This window comes from Salmo salar, chromosome 17, assembly GCF_965601325.2.
Source record: "Salmo salar chromosome 17, fSalSal1, whole genome shotgun sequence".
NCBI lineage: Eukaryota > Metazoa > Chordata > Actinopteri > Salmoniformes > Salmonidae > Salmo > Salmo salar.
In genome coordinates this window covers 19,580,617-19,595,950 of record NC_138307.1, presented here as the reverse complement: position 1 = coordinate 19,595,950, position 15,334 = coordinate 19,580,617, and the positions used below count along the sequence as shown (strand labels likewise).

Here is a 15,334-nt window from a genome sequence, read left to right as displayed (position 1 = left end):
ACATGAAGATGCTGTAGGAGTGCTTGACGCCATCTCAAGCATGGTGGAGGCAAACTGATGGTCTGGGGGTGCTTTGGTGGTGGTAAGGATTTGAACAGGGTTAAAGGGATCTTGAAGAAGGAAGACTCACTCCATTTTGCAATGCCATACCCTGTGGACGGCACTTAATTGGAGACAATTTCCTCCTACAACAGGACGGGACCTAAAGCACAGCTCCAAACTATGCAAGAACAATTTAGGGAAGAAGCAGTCAGCTGGTATTCTGTCTATAATGGTGTAGCCAGCAAAGTCACCGGATCTCAACGCTATTGAGCTGTTGTGGGAGCAGCTTGACCGTATGGTACGTAAGAAGTGCCCATCAAGCCAATCTAACTTGTGGGAAGTGCTTCAGGAAGCATGGGCTGATATCTCTTCAGATTACCTCAACAAATTGACAACTAGAATGACAAAGGTCTGCAAATGGAGGGTTCTTTGACGAAAGCAAAGTTTGAAAGACAGTTACTTCAATTAAAAATGTATAACACAGCCTTCCCTGTGGCTCAGTTGGTAGAGCATGGTGTTTGCAACGCCAGGGTTGTGGGTTCGATTACCACGGGGGGCCAGTACGGGGGGAAAAAATTGTATGTATGCATTCACTACTGTAAGTCGCTCTGGATAAGAGCGTCTGCTAAATGACAAATGTAAAATGTATAACCTTGTCAACATCTTGACTATTTCCTATTCATTTTGCAACTCATTTCATGTATATTTTAATGGGAATTTAAGTGACCCCAAACTGTTGAACGGTAGTATGTATGTTAATTCTACTTCAAGGTGTGTTAAAATTCTAAATGAAATAGCTAGATGGTCCTTGGTATGACCTTAAACCAATTCCCTACAGCTCAGTAGAACCCTCCCCCGGCTTACAGGGATATGACTGAACAGCTTCAAGATGGAGTTTTCACCTCAGGTCCACTACTCTATTACGCATGCCCATCCCTAGTTACTGACGTGTTGGTTGACTGTGTTCCAGGTGGAGGTGTTTAACCTGCTGTTTGTGCGGAGCGAGCTCCTCTCCAGGAAGCAGAAGCAGTACGTGGTTCACTGTCAGGACTGTGCCCGGAAAGGCAGCGCCGAGCTGGACAACTTTGTGGTTGTAGAGAAACACCGGATGGATGATCTCATGCAGGTCTACGACCAGTTCACACTAGTAAGTCACACTTTGATTTGGCTCTATTGACATTGTTGGGTTGTACATAGAGATCCTATTAAAGGACTACTTCCTCATTTGATTGGTATATTGGCCAGTGTTTGTCGTGTGAGTTCCATGTGCATTTCAATAAATGGAATTCTATAAAATACCTTTTCCTGTTTCATGCGTTGAATCGGTATTGAACTCTCCCCCTCTTTCTCGCCAGGCCCCTCTGCATTCATCTTCATCTTGACATTAGACATCCCTTTGGCTTCTGTGGGGCGACCAAGCATTACAGGAACTTTCATTTCAAAGGAAAAATGGACCATTTCTGATATTCAGGAAAGTCGAGACAGTCTCCCCGTATGGCTGTTCTCCACAGCGACGGCTGGAGGCAGCAGCGGCTGCGTGTGTCTATGCAACCTGTCAAGTGCGCCGTGTCAACCCCCCTCTTCCCCCTGGGGGGCGCCAGAGAGCGCACTTCCCAACACAGGACTCCCCCCCTCGTAACAATGGTTCAGCTCTTTTTAATGGAGGACTTAATCCAAAAACATTTGGGAAAGGGGCGGGAATTATTATTGAGTGAAGATGTTTTGTAGATATTGTATCCGTCACAACTGGCAACACCACCCTAAAAGACTACTGACTGGACAACCTGTTCTCTTTTTTTATTTTTATTATTCTGTTAACAGGCTGAGATGTGATCCCTTTGTTTTCCTGAATTCTCCAGGTGTTTTCCTTCCCTCTAAGGAGCACTAGCCTAACTGGTCTTTTTCTATGGTAGATAGTAATTTTAAGACTCTTTGGATGGCAAAATCTACAAAAAAATTGTAATGTGAAGAGTTTAGGTGATTATCCTTTTTTTTATTTTTTACAGCTTTTATGTTTTATCTTTGTTATTTTGGAGCTATGACGTTCAGTTTTTGGTTGTTTATTAGGTTTAAAAAAAAAAGAGAAATGTTGGGGAAAATCAATAGCCAAGTCACAAAGAAAAATGGGTTGCACATTGACCTAAAGGAGAATTTAGCTTTTTTTTTTACAACCAAATATATTTTTGATGTAAATGGCATGTTATTGAAGGGTCCAGACAGTTTTTATAGCGATTTGAGAAACTTACCGCAACCAGCGATTGAATTCCTTCATCCCCGTTGTGCAGTATGTGGGCTCTGAAAAATGAACAAAGGCTCCAAAAACACCCAAATATGTCCTTTTTGAAACGGAAATGCTCTCAGTAGTGATGCATGTCTTTAGATAGTGTACAGATGACGTTGTCATTCTGAACTTTATCCGCAACGTTAATATTCCATTTTGTTGCGACTCAAGCGATACCTCTGTCCATTCTACAGGTCACAGCCAAAACACTTGCGTAAATGAGGGATACAAAGTATATTGAAAGCAGGTGCTTCCACACAGGAAGTTCCAGACGCTTGTTGAATCTATGCCAAGTTGCATTGAAGCTGTTCTGGCAGCTCTTGTTGTCCCAACACCCTATTAAGACGCTTTATGTTGGCGTTTCCTTTATTTTGGCAGTTACCTGTAGCAGCAGTCTACACGGAGAATGAAACGGCTGGATATGGGAAACGTCTTGAGACACACAAATGGAATATAGCATTGCGGAATGACACAATTTCAAAGACCTGCATCATGTTTTTTCAGGGGCCCCAAATAATTAGCTGGTTGTGTTAAGTTTCTCAAACAAGTGAAATCGCATAGAAGTGTGGACTTCAATAACATGCCATTTATATCAAAATACAGATTTGGTTGTTAATAAAAAAAGAGCTAACTTCTCCTTTTAAGGAATAAAGTTTGATTTGTGATTTTTGTTATGTTTCTAATCTTGATGTAAATTTACACTATTTATAAATACATATTTATTGCTTGAAAATATTTGTTGATGGAATGCTGTTATTTTTTTCCAGAGTACCTGCCATTAAATTTGAAGGAGTTTTGTCATTTTAACACAACTCCTCGTACATTTTCTATATATAAATAAAACTGCTTAGCAAGCGTTGTACAGAAACTGACATTTAAAATTGTTTTATTGTTTTGAAGAATGTTTTATGATGAGTCATTAAACACAATTGTCAAATAATCCATGAATGTAATTACTTTCACCAGTGTGTGCGTACAGTATGTCTGCAGAAATAATGAATTGTTTTGTGCTGCAACTTCTAAGACAATGTACATTTCAAGGCCACGGTGAAATATTGTTCTTTCTAGACAAAAAAAAACAATCCAAATACAGCGGACCTCATTAGAAATCACAACTCTGCTTTTATAACTTGTATTTATTTGATGAAAAAGCATTGTCACACGGTCTCTGAATTGGGAGAAAATACTTACCGTGAGATTAAGTGAGTGATTATTTGAGTAGGGCCTAAAACCCAGCAGACAATGTAGCTGTAGAATCACCCACACAGAATTCTACACTGTATGCCAGGTCAACAACCTACCAGCAAACTGAAGTAAAGATGGCTGTATGTACATTTAGAATACAACATATACTAAATCATAATCACAATATTTGAGACATGAAGAACACGGCAGCCATCAGCGACCCAGTAGCCAGATGTAGCTGCTGACTGCCCCACAGGATCTACACTGACTACTGAGCAGCTGACAGACACCGACACGTCTGCCCATCCGTCCACAAGGACCCAAAAATGGCCAACCTTGCTTGGCACAGTCCAAGCAAAGACCGCCGTCTCTTGTCACTGAATACCTGGGAGCTTGTGACTCATTTAAACACATCCAGCTGAGGATCACTAGTAATCTAATAAGGCCTTGTTAAGGGTTTCTCCGTGTCTGTTTTTAGCCTCTGAGATGGAGTACTGCTGGTTAAGACCCTTGCAGTAAGTAATCCTGACTGGGCAAAGAGGGGAGTTTTTCTGCAAGGCCAGTCTGTATAGCAGCGCTGTCATCACGTCTAGGCAGCTTCATACCTATACAGTGAACAGAGAAGAGAGGTCAGTTGCATAGAACTGATGTTAAAATGCAGTTATTGACATGCTCAGTTGACCACATCTCTTCCAGGTTAATGGTTCTTGTTTTATTATTATACTGAGGACTTCTAGTTGGAGGGAGATTGATTCTCCTTTAATCAGCCTGTTGTGACGTGGAAATAGAAGATCAAAGGGAATCTGGTGGCCTTGGGTTGAAGAGAAAGTCAAACAGAGGAGCAAAGTTCTACCCCACCTTAACCTAACCCCAATCCCCAGGTGTTGGTGATAAACCATTTTATTTAGCCCCTCCCCCACCTGTGTTTGTGCAGTGTGGCTGTATGTGATGGTGTCTGAGTGAATTTTACACATGTTATAGGTCGCACTAGGAGGGAGATTATACAATATGATGCCCCAGACCCCTCAAATTCAACTCTGGACCTCGAAGCCAGTTCCACTGCATTGTTCCCCTCTAATCAGGGACTGATTCAGGTAGAACAGACAACCAGAATCCTCCAGACCTCGTAGGGTAAGAGTTGAGTACCCCTGCCCTAGACGTTTCTGCTCTGAACTGCTGATTTAATCATTATGACACTGATCCAGGTGCAGTTAAGTAGACTAGTCACTAGAGTGACAAAGCACTTTTCCATGACGCCACTGAACCTGGCTGGCCCATAGAGATTGATAGAGGAGTCATCTTTATATCTGTACCATTATAGCATCTGTGACAGCTTGGGTAGCGCCATTGAGGTTACAACCCATAGGAATCCCCACCCAGTTTACTACTAGACTACTTTAAAATGGTGGATGATGGCAATGTCTATGCTAAAACGGGTTATATCCATGATGAGTCCTCTATCTACCTCTATGGGGTGGCCCCCTCTATTACTGTATCCCTTTGGTTGAAATCTTGAGGCCCAGGTAAGGGAATTGGGTGGTCAACTGCCATATATGGGTATGGAGACACTAAACAGTCAGGTGTGTGTGTTTGTGTGTTGAGGGACTATCACTTGTGACATAGGCTAGGATTCAATCCGATCGCGCCGGCAGAGCAGTGCCGACAATTCATGGTAAACGCTGCAGATGTTGGCTCAATCTGAAATGACCTTGAAATGTCAAGACAATTTAACTGCTATCCACTGACTTCTCTGTTTTCCCCTCAGACCTGTCTAGCTATAATGGACAGAGCAGACAACACCAAGGCCTAGATTCAATCAGATCAAGTGTTAAACAGCGATAGCAGACACCCGCATAGCAGATGTTTTGGCAGTGTTGGAAGTGGAACTGGGTTGGAGCCCTCAAAGCAGCTGCTCTTGTGATAATTGTCACGAAGCCACACCCACGCGTTAGAAATTCAGAATGAGAACATTTAGGCTATATAGAAATAATTACACTCAAATTGAAAAATCATTCAACGTAATACACAATCCGGTGTTTGAACTTGTAAAGAAGGCTGCATGGGATTTCTGTTAATGCGACTCCGTTCAGCCAATGGCAATGTCCGCTTCTGGTATAATGCCAGGAGCCGCTTGTGGATTTGCCAGCTCTAACACAGCTCCACCACCGCCAAAACAACCCCTATGCAGATGTCGGGCAAAGCGGATCTGATTGAATAGAGCATTAAATGAAGAGTCAAGTTCACCATGAGATGGATCATGTGACTCGCAGGCTTCTTAGAATGAAGGCTTTAAATGCTAGTTCCATTTACAACCAGTTGTGCAAACGCAGTCTATGGCTAGGTTCCTACTACCCATGGTGATTGAATTCTCCTAGACTTGCCCTTGTCCTAGAGACTGGGGGGAAAGGTAGGGGCAGCAGGTGAGAAACAGAGGAGACTTCATGGCTTGTCTGCTATCAGGTAGACAGGAAACTAGCGGGACATGATAAGATGTTAAAGAGTTAGCAGAACTCATAACACTGAATATGTCTTTCCACCACCATGTGAGCACTAACCAACGGTCATGGCCCATTTCACTCCCCCCTCTCTCTCTCCCTCTCTCTCTCCCCGATGTGAGAGGTATTTGAAGAGAGAGGCAACCTTTCTGCAGGGGTAAGTGTGAGCTTTGCCCTTAATGGCCCCCGTTTCTCCCTCCCTCCCCCTCTTCGTTTCCTTCCTGTTTCCTCTCTGTGGCCTTGACTGCTAATTTTAGCCCTGTTCATTGTCCCGATGGGTTTCTCACAGCTATGGGCCTGCAATCAACCAACTGGTTCAGTGTGTGAGCTGGGGTCAGTCGAACAACTCTCTTTGCACATGCACATGCACACCCACACACTCACCTTCATCATCTCTGACTCATTCATTCATCCTGACTTCTACAATTAACATGCTGTATTTTGATTGGCTCCTGTCCCCAGCCAATGCCAGGTCTCTCTCATGTAGCCCATTGATAAAGTCAGGGTCCTATAGAACATGGCACACACTGTTCCTCCAGAGGCCAAGTCCATTCATTCATAACACAGCCATATGCTCAGAGGGTGTACAAGTGACACTAAGCCCTAAACATTACCATACATAACAACAGAATTACAACCACATGCACACACACACTGCTGCACACATGAGAGAGACCTGTACAACTAGTAAAACATCTGACGGATACATAACCACGATGACACACACTCGCCCCAACAGGTTTTGTACTCACTGTGTTTGATGTGTGTGTGATTCCCAGACCCAGGGCTCCTGGCATCTCTTCCAGTCCAGCTTCACAATTCACACACTCACTCTCCCGCTTCTCTTCTTTCTCTCAGTGGCAGCTCTTTTCCTTGTCACCTTTCTTTCCTCTGCAAAGAACGAGAGAGGGGTCAGAGAGAGGGGGAGGGGAAGAAAGAGAGAGAGAGGGGTCAGAGAGAGGGGGAGGGGAAGGAAGAAAGAGAGAGGGGGCAGAGAGAGGGGGAGGGGAAAGAAGAAAGAGAGAGAGGGGAGAGGGAGGGGGAGGGAAAGAAGAAAGAGGGGGCAGAGAGAGGGGGAGGGGAAGGAAGAGAGAGAGAGGGGGCAGAGAGAGGGGGAGGGGAAAGAAGAGAGGGGGAGAGAGGGGGAGGGGAAAGAAGAAAGAGAGAGGGGCAGAGAGAGGGGGAGGGGAAGGAAGAAAGAGAGGGGGCAGAGAGAGGGGGAGGGGAAGGAAGAAAGAGAGAGGGGTCAGAGAGAGGGGGAGGGGAAGGAAGAACGAGAGAGGGGTCAGAGAGAGGGGGAGGGGAAGGAAGAAAGAGAGAGGGGTCAGAGGGAGGGGGAGGGGAAAGAAGAAAGAGAGAGAGGGGAGAGAGAGGGGGAGGGAAAGAAGAAAGAGGGGGCAGAGAGAGGGGGAGGGGAAGGAAGAGAGAGAGAGGGGGCAGAGAGAGGGGGAGGGGAAAGAAGAGAGGGGGAGAGAGGGGGAGGGGAAAGAAGAAAGAGAGAAGGGCAGAGAGAGGGGGAGGGGAAGGAAGAAAGAGAGGGGGCAGAGAGAGGAGGATGGGAAAGAAGAAAGAGAGAGGGGGCAGAGAGAGGGGGAGGGGAAGAAAGAGAGAGAGAGAGGGGGCAGAGAGTGGGGAAGAAAGAGAGAGAGATTCCATGTGAAACAGCATTCCAGTGTGTTCAATAGGTAATGAGCTTTAGATGTGCCAGTCTTGAGGCAGGGCCCAGTGTTCTCTATTTCTTCCTACTTGTCTGTTCTTTGGCTCTTTTCTCACCTGTGTCCATCGTGTACTTCTCCTATCCTAGATTTCTCCGTCTTTTATCTCTCAATGAATCCACATACTTCAGTATGCATGTGTGACATTAAGTCACTCAGTGACGCAGTGTGACATGGAGATGGCAGACTTCTTTAAAAGGAGCCGGTGGCATTAGGGGGCTGGGCATTCTCAGTCTGGCCAATGACTGGTCCGGAGGCGCAAGTAACTCTGACATATTTGTGAATGGGGAGGCTTGGAAGAGGACACTCATTGAGAAAACTAGGGGAGTTGGTTTTCCGTGTAGCAACTGACCCAGAGACAGTGCCATGATCTCAAGTACAGAGCAATCATATTGTGTTGCATCTGACTCTTGATCCTTCATTGTGTCAGTGTTTTAATCAAATAAATGAATACAATTCATCTACAGTAGTTCTGTCAAAATTTGTTTGGCCATCAGGTGACCGAGTGGCGGTTTTCCATTGGTTCTTCCTGTGCTGCGTTTCTGCAGTATGTTGCCATGGAAACCTGGAGCCAAGGGTACTTGGCTGTTCAAAGTGGAGGAGTGGAGGAGTTATGTGTGTGTGTGTGTAGAGATGGATTTTTAAAAGTAAAACACTGCCCCTATGGGGAGGGAAACAGTAAAACACTGCTCCTATGGGGAGGGAAACAGTAAAACACTGCTCCTATGGGGGGGAAACAGTAAAACACTGCTCCTATGGGGAGGGAAACAGTAAAACACTGCTCCTATGGGGAGGGAAACAGTAAAACACTGCCCTATGGGGAGGGAAACAGTAAAACACTGCCCCTATGGGGAGGGAAACAGTAAAACACTGCCCCTATGGGGAGGGAAACAGTAAAACACTGCTCCTATGGGGAGGGAAACAGTTAAACACTGCCCTATGGGGAGGGAAACAGTTAAACACTGCCCCTATGGGGAGGGAAACAGTAAAACACTGCCCCTATGGGGAGGGAAACAGTAAAACACTGCTCCTATGGGGAGGGAAACAGTAAAACACTGCCCCTATGGGGAGGGAAACAGTTAAACACTGCCCTATGGGGAGGGAAACAGTAAAACACTGCTCCTATGGGGAGGGAAACAGTAAAACACTGCTCCTATGGGGAGGGAAACAGTAAAACACTGCCCTATGGGGAGGGAAACAGTAAAACACTGCTCCTATGGGGGGGAAACAGTAAAACACTGCTCCTATGGGGAGGGAAACAGTAAAACACTGCTCCTATGGGGAGGGAAACAGTAAAACACTGCCCCTATGGGGAGGGAAACAGTAAAACACTGCTCCTATGGGGAGGGAAACAGTAAAACACTGCTCCTATGGGGAGGGAAACAGTAAAACACTGCCCCTATGGGGAGGGAAACAGTAAAACACTGCTCCTATGGGGAGGGAAACAGTAAAACACTGCTCCTATGGGGAGGGAAACAGTAAAACACTGCCCCTATGGGGAGGGAAACAGTAAAACACTGCTCCTATGGGGATGGAAACAGTTAAACACTGCCCCTATGGGGAGGGAAACAGTAAAACACTGCCCCTATGGGGAGGGAAACAGTAAAACACTGCCCCTATGGGGAGGGAAACAGTAAAACACTGCCCCTATGGGGAGGGAAACAGTAAAACACTGCTCCTATGGGGAGGGAAACAGTAAAACACTGCCCCTATGGGGAGGGAAACAGTAAAACACTGCTCCTATGGGGATGGAAACAGTTAAACACTGCTCCTATGGGGAGGGAAACAGTAAAACACTGCCCCTATGGGGAGGGAAACAGTAAAACACTGCCCCTATGGGGAGGGAAACAGTAAAACACTGCCCCTATGGGGAGGGAAACAGTAAAACACTGCTCCTATGGGGAGGGAAACAGTAAAACACTGCCCCTATGGGGAGGGAAACAGTAAAACACTGCCCCTATGGGGAGGGAAACAGTAAAACACTGCCCCTATGGGGAGGGAAACAGTAAAACACTGCTCCTATGGGGAGGGAAACAGTTAAACACTGCTCCTATGGGGAGGGAAACAGTAAAACACTGCCCCTATGGGGAGGGAAACAGTAAAACACTGCCCCTATGGGGAGGGAAACAGTAAAACACTGCTCCTATGGTGAGGGAAACAGTTAAACACTGCCCCTATGGGGAGGGAAACAGTTAAACACTGCTCCTATGGGGAGGGAAACAGTAAAACACTGCTCCTATGGGGAGGGAAACAGTAAAACACTGCCCCTATGGGGAGGGAAACAGTAAAACACTGCCGCTATGGGGAGGGAAACAGTTAAACACTGCCCTATGGGGAGGGAAACAGTAAAACACTGCTCCTATGGGGAGGGAAACAGTAAAACACTGCCCCTATGGGGAGGGAAACAGTAAAACACTGCCCTATGGGGAGGGAAACAGTAAAACACTGCTCCTATGGGGAGGGAAACAGTAAAACACTGCTCCTATGGGGAGGGAAACAGTAAAACACTGCTCCTATGGGGAGGGAAACAGTTAAACACTGCCCTATGGGGAGGGAAACAGTAAAACACTGCTCCTATGGGGAGGGAAACAGTAAAACACTGCCCTATGGGGAGGGAAACAGTTAAACACTGCCCTATGGGGAGGGAAACAGTAAAACACTGCTCCTATGGGGAGGGAAACAGTTAAACACTGCCCCTATGGGGAGGGAAACAGTAAAACACTGCCCTATGGGGAGGGAAACAGTAAAACACTGCTCCTATGGGGAGGGAAACAGTAAAACACTGCTCCTATGGGGAGGGAAACAGTAAAAACACTGCTCCTATGGGGAGGTAAACAGTAAAACACTGCCCTATGGGGAGGGAAACAGTAAAACACTGCCCTATGGGGAGGGAAACAGTAAAACACTGCCCTATGGGGAGGGAAACAGTAAAACACTGCTCCTATGGGGAGGGAAACAGTAAAACACTGCTCCTATGGGGAGGGAAACAGTAAAACACAGTAAAACAGTAAAACACAGTAAAACACTGCTCCTATGGGGAGGGAAACAGTTAAACACTGCCCCTATGGGGAGGGAAACAGTAAAACACTGCCCTATGGGGAGGGAAACAGTAAAACACTGCTCCTATGGGGAGGGAAACAGTAAAACACTGCTCCTATGGGGAGGGAAACAGTAAAAACACTGCTCCTATGGGGAGGTAAACAGTAAAACACTGCCCTATGGGGAGGGAAACAGTAAAACACTGCCCTATGGGGAGGGAAACAGTAAAACACTGCCCTATGGGGAGGGAAACAGTAAAACACTGCCCCTATGGGGAGGGAAACAGTAAAACACTGCCCTATGGGGAGGGAAACAGTAAAACACTGCCCCTACGGGGAGGGAAACAGTAAAACACTGCCCTATGGGGAGGGAAACAGTAAAACACTGCTCCTATGGGGAGGGAAACAGTAAAACACTGCTCCTATGGGGAGGGAAACAGTAAAACACTGCTCCTATGGGGAGGGAAACAGTTAAACACTGCCCTATGGGGAGGGAAACAGTAAAACACTGCTCCTATGGGGAGGGAAACAGTAAAACACTGCCCTATGGGGAGGGAAACAGTTAAACACTGCCCTATGGGGAGGGAAACAGTAAAACACTGCTCCTATGGGGAGGGAAACAGTAAAACACTGCCCCTATGGGGAGGGAAACAGTAAAACACTGCTCCTATGGGGAGGGAAACAGTTAAACACTGCCCTATGGGGAGGGAAACAGTAAAACACTGCTCCTATGGGGAGGGAAACAGTAAAACACTGCTCCTATGGGGAGGGAAACAGTAAAACACTGCCCACATGGACACTCACTAGTCCTCTCACACAAGTCATCCACCTCAAACGTCTGACAAACACACCTACAGTACAGGGGATACTGCAGCCTGCACATCACTACCTGTAACACAAGTCTACACACACACACACACACACACCAAATGCACCACAAGTTCTCCTCTTTTCATTGCAACATGAAATGTTGAGGAATGTGTGGTAGACTAGTCATTCCAATCTGATGTGGGTGCTGGGAGCTGATAGAATCCCACTTCAGGATCGGGTTGCTCATTGGAATAATTGTCATTTGTGAGTGGGCGATTGCTTTTGTAGGCAGGCGTCGAAGAGTGAACAATCTCAGATGGTTTTATGCTAATCCAGCAATGCCATTACTGCTCTAACCATAGTAAACTCTGGTAGACTTCTGCCTTTGATGCTACACTATTATATTCAATACTGACATCTATTATGTGTCTCATATTTTCATTTCCGCATTTATCTACTTGAAATATTTGGGGAAGCGTAGGCAGTGGTGGAAAAAGTACCCAATTGGAAAGGGGGATACCTAGTCAGTTGTCCAACAACATATTCAACTGAAATGTGTCTTCCACCAGAGTGGTGCGGGGGGCTGCCTTAATCGACATCCACGTCTTCGGCGCCCGGGGAACAGTTGGTTGACTGCCTTGTTCAGGGGCAGAATGGCAGATTTTTACCTTGTCAGCTCAGGGATTCGATCCAGCAACCTTCCGGTTACTGGCCCAACGCTCTAACCACTAACTGTCATACTTGAGTAAAAGTAAAGATACCTTAATAGAAAATGACTCAAGTAAAAGTAAGTCACCCAGTAAAATACCACTTGAGTAAAAGTCTGAAAGTATTTGGTTTAAAATATACTTAAGTATCAAAAGTAAATGTAATTGCTAAAATATACTTTCAATTATATAATTTCAAATTCCTTATATTAACCAAATGGCATGATTTTCTTGTTTTTTACACTTACGGTCAGCCAGAGGCACACTTCAACACTCAGACATAATTTACAAACAAAGTATTTGTGTTTAGTGAGTCCGCCAGATCAGAGGCACTAGAGATGACCTGGGATGTTCTCTTGATAAGTGAGTGAATTGGACCATTTTCCCATCCTGCTAAGCATTCAGAATGTAACCAGTACTTTTGGGTGTCAGGGAAAATGTATGGAGTAAAAAGTACATTATTTTTCATTAGGAATGTAGTGAAGTAAAAGTTGTTAAAAATATAAATAGTTAAGTACCGATACCCCAAAAAACAACTTAAGTAGAAATGCTTTAAAGTACTACTTAAGTACTTTACACCACTGAGCATAGGCTAACTGTCAATATTCTTTGATAAATGTCAATTTTGTCTACCTTCTTTATGACAGTGGATAGTTGGGATATTTTGGAGATTCCATTGTCAGGTATTTTGACCCTTAGCGAAAACCATTATACAGGTGTAAGATCTTAATTTGACCACCCTGTTGCCACAGGAAATGCAAACATGTAGTGTATTCACGGTTTAAAAATACTTCTAAAGTTTGTATCAACACCTACAAACATATCCTTTAATTATAATCCACACAGTAATTTACATTTCCTGTTGCTGCAGGATTATTTTCCTGTTGTGAGAAACTGGTCAAATGAATAACCTACACCTGTAGCTCAGTAGCCTACCATACTCTCTACCTGTTGGAAAGGATTGGAAAAAAACATGCCGGAAATCCAAAGTAACCTATAACTGTGACAGCATTTTGCATTAGGCTCGGGCTATATCTACAATGTTGCAGTGCAAACAAAGAAATGTGCTGGTGGTAGCATCAGTGGCGGTTCTAGACCATTTCAACTGGGGGGGCCAAGCTGGGGCCAGTTGTACTGTTAGGGGGCCAGTTACATTAGACGTTATTGTTGTCATGTCATTTTCTTCACTGCATTGCAGGCATTAGCAGGCAAAAGACCATGTTCATAATCATTCAACAATTTACTTGCATTTTCTGTCTAATAACGGATGTAAAAAAAGAACGATAGCAAAAATTAGTTATGTAAAAATTATTTCATACTCCACATTTAGGGGGGCCACAAGGGGGTCCAAAATTGTTGTCACAGGGGCACTGCCCCCCCCCCCCCCCCCCCCCCCAGAACCACTAGTGGGTAGCATAATCATGTGCTTTTTTCTATTTCTTTAAAAGACTGACCTTTGAGTGAAAGAAACAGTAGTTTTGGTGTAAAATTGGTGACAGTGCTAGTAGCCTAGTTAGTCTTCATCATCTGACTACTTTCCCTTGGACACTGGTCAGTCAGCAGATCCATCAGCATAGACAGTATCATGTGAAGACGAAACAACATGCCAGCAACCCAAATGCCGTTTAGAACTAATGAGGAAGCCGAGGAATGTGTGTAGTCCTTTCAGAACTTGCCTCATTCTTCCTTCTGGCCCCTTCTCTCCCTCTTTTCAGTCATGGGTTCTCCCCTGGGTAATCGCATTCCAAAACACACAAGAATTCCCCCTCTCCTCACATACCACCCCTCCAACCTAGACTCAGGGGTAGATGTAACATAGTAAACGAACATCCGAGATGCTCAAATTAGTATGATATGTATTAATTTGTGGATGTCCATCATCCATTTCGTATATGTTATGATTTACAATTCGTATGATATGTTACGAATTCCAATTTGTTGTGGCTAACGTTAACTAGGCTATGGGTTAAAGTTAGGGTTAAAAGAAAAATCCACCAAAACCACTAATTCCTATAATTTACAGTGCTAAATAACACTTATATGTGAGAACAATGTTTTTTGTGAACACATTTTTATTTTTATCGTTATAATAAGGTTGGTAGCAGCATGTGAAAATCATTGTGGAAATCTGTTGCAGCTCAAGTCAACTACAAAACCCACAATGCAATCCTCTCTTTTTGCTGGCTGGCTAGCTATCAGACGTAGCTACACACAATAATACCAAAGTCAATATCAGCATGTGAAGTAGCTAGCTGGCTGTAAAATAGTCTAAACAAACTGCACTATCAACTTTGGAGACTACAATCTCACCATGTTCAACCTGCAGATTGATGTGCCTCACAGAGTGGAGTCTGACATTCACAATGGCCATGCAATGGCACCATGCAATGCACCCTGGACTGAAGAGGCAGACAATGTGGTGGACCCTCTGTTAAATTACACATTCTCAAGGTAGGAATACTGCAAAGGCTCATTCAAGAGAAGACAATCTCCCGCGTTGACATCGACCTGTATCGAAATCGGACATGTACGTTAAGACGTTTTCGCAATCCAAAAGTTGTATTCCTATTAACTTCCAGTGTTGTGAGAGCAGCTTTATCACAATGTTACGTCATACCGGCCTAATTTCTGCCTGCTTGAATGGCAATAGCTCAGATACACATGAAAACATGAAATGACCCCAGGAATGGATAGAACATCACTCAGAAATGGGTGACTCTTTCCTTTAAGGTTAGGAGTTAGGTTAAAGGCTTAGGGTTAGCTAACATGCTAAGTAGTTGCAAAGTAATTGCTAATTAGCTAAATTGCTAAAGTTGTCCGTGATGAGATTCGAACACACAACCTTTGTTGCTAGACACCCGTGATGAGATTCGAACGCAACCTTTGTTATACCACCCTCCTTTCATTTTTGCATTAAGTAATCTATCTTATATAACCATACCAAACTTAACATATACTAATTTGAGTGTTAATATGTTCAAACTTAACATATTCTGACTTGAGTGTTGATATGTTACGTCTAGTCTATGAAACCAGGCTGTCCATTCTCTCCTCCAAAAGG

At 44.6% G+C, this 15,334-nt stretch overlaps 1 protein-coding gene and 1 long non-coding RNA gene across 5 annotated transcripts in view; one reads left to right on the top strand and one right to left on the bottom strand.

Moving 5' to 3' along the window:
• The window catches only part of LOC106575616 (lysine-specific demethylase 6A), a 52,807-nt gene extending 49,544 nt beyond the window's left edge, over positions 1-3,263 (top strand). For all 4 annotated transcript variants that reach the window (XM_045699152.2, XM_045699151.2, XM_014152229.3 and 1 more), the window contains 2 exons: positions 1,013-1,189; positions 1,398-3,263. In XM_045699152.2, coding sequence (XP_045555108.1) covers positions 1,013-1,189; positions 1,398-1,424 — 204 coding nt within the window. In that variant the 3' untranslated portion in view covers positions 1,425-3,263. The remainder of the gene's footprint in view (positions 1-1,012; positions 1,190-1,397) is intronic.
• On the bottom strand, positions 3,193-6,948 carry LOC106575619 (uncharacterized). The gene is made up of 2 exons (XR_001321812.3): positions 6,756-6,948; positions 3,193-4,113 (listed from the first exon to the last, which is right to left on the bottom strand). It is a non-coding gene; the product is annotated as an uncharacterized LOC106575619 (long non-coding RNA).
• Between the last annotated feature and the right edge of the window lie 8,386 nt (positions 6,949-15,334).